The sequence below is a fragment of the Pseudochaenichthys georgianus genome, chromosome 24 (genome assembly GCF_902827115.2).
Source record: "Pseudochaenichthys georgianus chromosome 24, fPseGeo1.2, whole genome shotgun sequence".
Lineage (NCBI taxonomy): Eukaryota > Metazoa > Chordata > Actinopteri > Perciformes > Channichthyidae > Pseudochaenichthys > Pseudochaenichthys georgianus.
The window spans coordinates 14,013,920-14,017,133 of NC_047526.1; the positions used below are offsets into that span (position 1 = coordinate 14,013,920).

A 3,214-nucleotide genomic window follows, 5' to 3' on the forward strand; every position below is an offset into this window, starting at 1 on the left:
ATCTGGGCCGCTAGCCTTGTTGATCTTAATATTTGCCAGTAGTTTGGTCACTCCTTCAGTCGTGATGATCAGGTCTTCTATCTGCAGGGCTGGATCTCCTGATATAGAGGGCTGGCTACCATCATCCTTAGTAAATACAGATTTAAATTGTTTGTTGATGAGTTCAGCCTTGTCTTTGTTGCTGGAGAGGTCTTCACCCTCTCTAATAGGGGAGACTCCAATGTTGTCTGCTCCACACTCTTTGACATATTTACAGAATAGTCTGGTATTGTTTTCAGCAAGACTCTGGGTGAGTGTGTTTTCGATATAGTCCCAGTGTGCACTGCGAAGGTTATTTTGAACATGTTTCTTTTGGTTGCGGAAGTTTTCCCAATCACGAGTTTTGCCTGATCGCTTGGCTTTGTTGTATAACTTCTTTTTATTTTTTATTTGGCGTTTCATGCAGTGAGTGAGCCAGGGCAGATTGTGCCGTGTGGTAGTGAACTTGGTCGGGATATGCTTATCCATCTGTGAAAACAATTCGTCTCTGAGCATATTCCAGTTGTCATTCACAGTTCGCTGGTTTTCTGTTCTAACAAATTATGTGCTGAACACTTCCAGCTCAGCTTGGATGGCTTCCCAGTCTGCTAATGAACATTTGTAAAATTTTCTCTGGGCTTTCTTTGTATATACAGGATGTATACTAGCGTCCATCATGACAGCACAGTGATCTGATATGCCTGGTATTGTTTGCACATTTTGCACGAGTGTTTGATTTGAAGTGAATATCAAGTCTAATATGTTCTGTTTTCGAGTAGGCTCGAGTTGTACTTGTGTTAGTGAGTATTCTTTGACTATGTCTAAAACATGTTGGTTTAGAGCTATGTTGTTTGTCCCTGGTTGTTCATTTCCCCAATCTATATCAGGTGCGTTGAAGTCACCACCTAGAATTATTGTTTTTTCTGATGCATTACCAGGCAATAGAGAAATTGATTTCCAAAGCTCATCCAGTTTGGTGTGATGGTGATATGTGATGTGATAGTGCCAAAGCAGTAGGCTATAATATATTAATTACTGCTGTAGACTACAACCACTACTTGTTTAGCTAGCATAAACTCAACAAAGCTAGCGTTAGCTGGCTAACTGACGTTATTTTGCCGTTAAACTGCACAATATAAAACGGTGGTCTTCAAAGCGGATTTAATCCTCAATCACAATAATAATATTCAAAGTAATACTGGGCAAGTAATGGGCAAAACTTAGCGTTGATTGACGCGCCATGTCAGCGGACAGGTAGCGACACGAACCGTTAGCCCCGCAGTCACCCGCTTCGACGTGACTGTGTGACTGACCCGAGCCTCGTCGTTCTGATAGCTACGCCCCTTCGCTCCAGCCCCCCTCCCTCCCCCCACATCTACAGGTGAAAATTACTTTTGTGACACATTTATCGCAAGAAGTGTAGCAAAAGTCAAGACCGCAGATTCGTCAATTTATACTGCCACAGAGCAGATTCGTGAAGTTGTAATTTGAGAGGTTGTAATAACGAAATTGCAGTTGTAATGGAACTTATATTTAAAAAATATGTATTTTTCTGCAAGTGAACATTTCATCACTAAGTTCATTTTTTTTCTACAAGCTACAAAACTTTTTTTTTTCTTTTGTGACTTCAAATTTGGTTCACAGTTACGTGGATATTTTATACAAGTGTAAACTTGGATCACAGTTACAGTACATGGATATTTTATACAAGTGTACATTTGGTTCACAGTTACGTGGATATTTTATACAAGTGCAAATGTATGCACAGAAGCTCAGATTTTTTTTCTGCAAGTGCTCACATCAGGTTGTACACACTCTCGCATTTTGCACCATATCTACCTTCATAATTGTGGACCCTAAGAAAGAGTTGCACAACTTTTATAAACTTCCAACCAAAAGACCTCCCACCTGTCTGAACCTTTGCTCACTGTGCATCAGGATTAATCAGAACTCATTGAAGAGCAATCCTCACTATTTACAAATATTTAAAATGCCAATACATGGTATCATTTACATGAAAAGTACTTGTACTTACATCAAATGCAATAGTGTTTAGTCCATTAATTCCCTTCCCTGAAGCCATTGCAAGTCCACTATAAGATCAAAATGTGGTTTTGGCTTCCTGAGGTGGAGGAATTGGTAAAAAAAAAGGACAACTGTGGAGGTAACAACATCAGGGACTCATTTCCTGCTGGTAATGTAGGCTCATCTTTGGACAAAGTCCAGATCAATAGTCGTTTAGTTACATATTATGTGTTAATCATTACTTTCTATTTTCATTAGAATGTGGAAATTTCTACTTTGTCATTGTAGAAGAAAGGAGATTCTTATGAGTGTAACAGATAAAGTAATTATCGTAGGTGATTTTAATATTCATGTTGACGATGATAAAAATAGCCTTACTGTTGCATTTAACTCTATATTAGATTATATTGGTTTCCGTCAGAGTGTAAATAAACCAACCCACTGTTATAATCACACTCTCGACCTTGTTCTGACTTATGGTATTGAAATTGAGCAACTATTAGTCGAACCGCATAATCCTGCTTTATCCGACCATTTTTTGGTAACTTTTGAAGTACTGTTACAAAGCATTAATCAAAAGCTCCTGCAGCAGAAAACTATCTGTTAATGCTATAGCCAAATTTAAGGAAGAGATTCCATCAATACTTAACTCGATAGCATGTCTGCATGTAGGGGAGGAAACTTATACAAAATGTACACCAACCCAATCTCCTCCTCCTCCTCCTCCTCCTCCTCCTCCTCCTCCTCCTCCTCCTCCTCCTCCTCCTCCTCACACAAAGAGTATTTCTGTTAAACTTCTGTTCAGTTAGGTTGTTCAAGGAATAAACCTTTTGTCAAACTTTACGCTGACTCCCTCATAATTATTGGTTGTTGTGTGTTATTGTCTCCAGGTCCCCTAGACCAGGGGTTCCCAAACTTTGCCATGCCAAGGACCCCCATATAGCATTATCCTCTGGCAGGGACCCCCCTGTTGCACTTTTTTTTTTTAAATGATGTGTACAAGTGCCTCGCGATGGAGCATGCAGTGTGTTGCCACTGCATTTGGGGCCTTCTGCCTGATCAAAGCTGTCACTCCGCTTTTTTGCCTGTCATAGCCCCACTGCCCCATCTGAACGCACACCCACACAACGAGACCAGTCAAGTCCATTTGAGATGATTTACTCATCTAAAA

At 40.1% G+C, this 3,214-nt stretch overlaps 1 protein-coding gene across 3 annotated transcripts in view; it reads right to left on the minus strand.

Annotated features, from left to right (window-relative positions):
* Positions 1–2,193, minus strand: part of LOC117439498 (solute carrier family 23 member 1-like) — a 17,063-nt gene extending 14,870 nt beyond the window's left edge. For 2 of the 3 annotated variants that reach the window (XM_034075396.2, XM_034075395.2), the window contains exon 1: positions 2,054–2,193. In XM_034075396.2, coding sequence (XP_033931287.1) covers positions 2,054–2,101 — 48 coding nt within the window. In that variant the 5' untranslated portion in view covers positions 2,102–2,193. The remainder of the gene's footprint in view (positions 1–2,053) is intronic. The other variant, XM_034075397.2, reaches the window with a different exon arrangement.
* Positions 2,194–3,214: the final 1,021 nt, after the last annotated feature.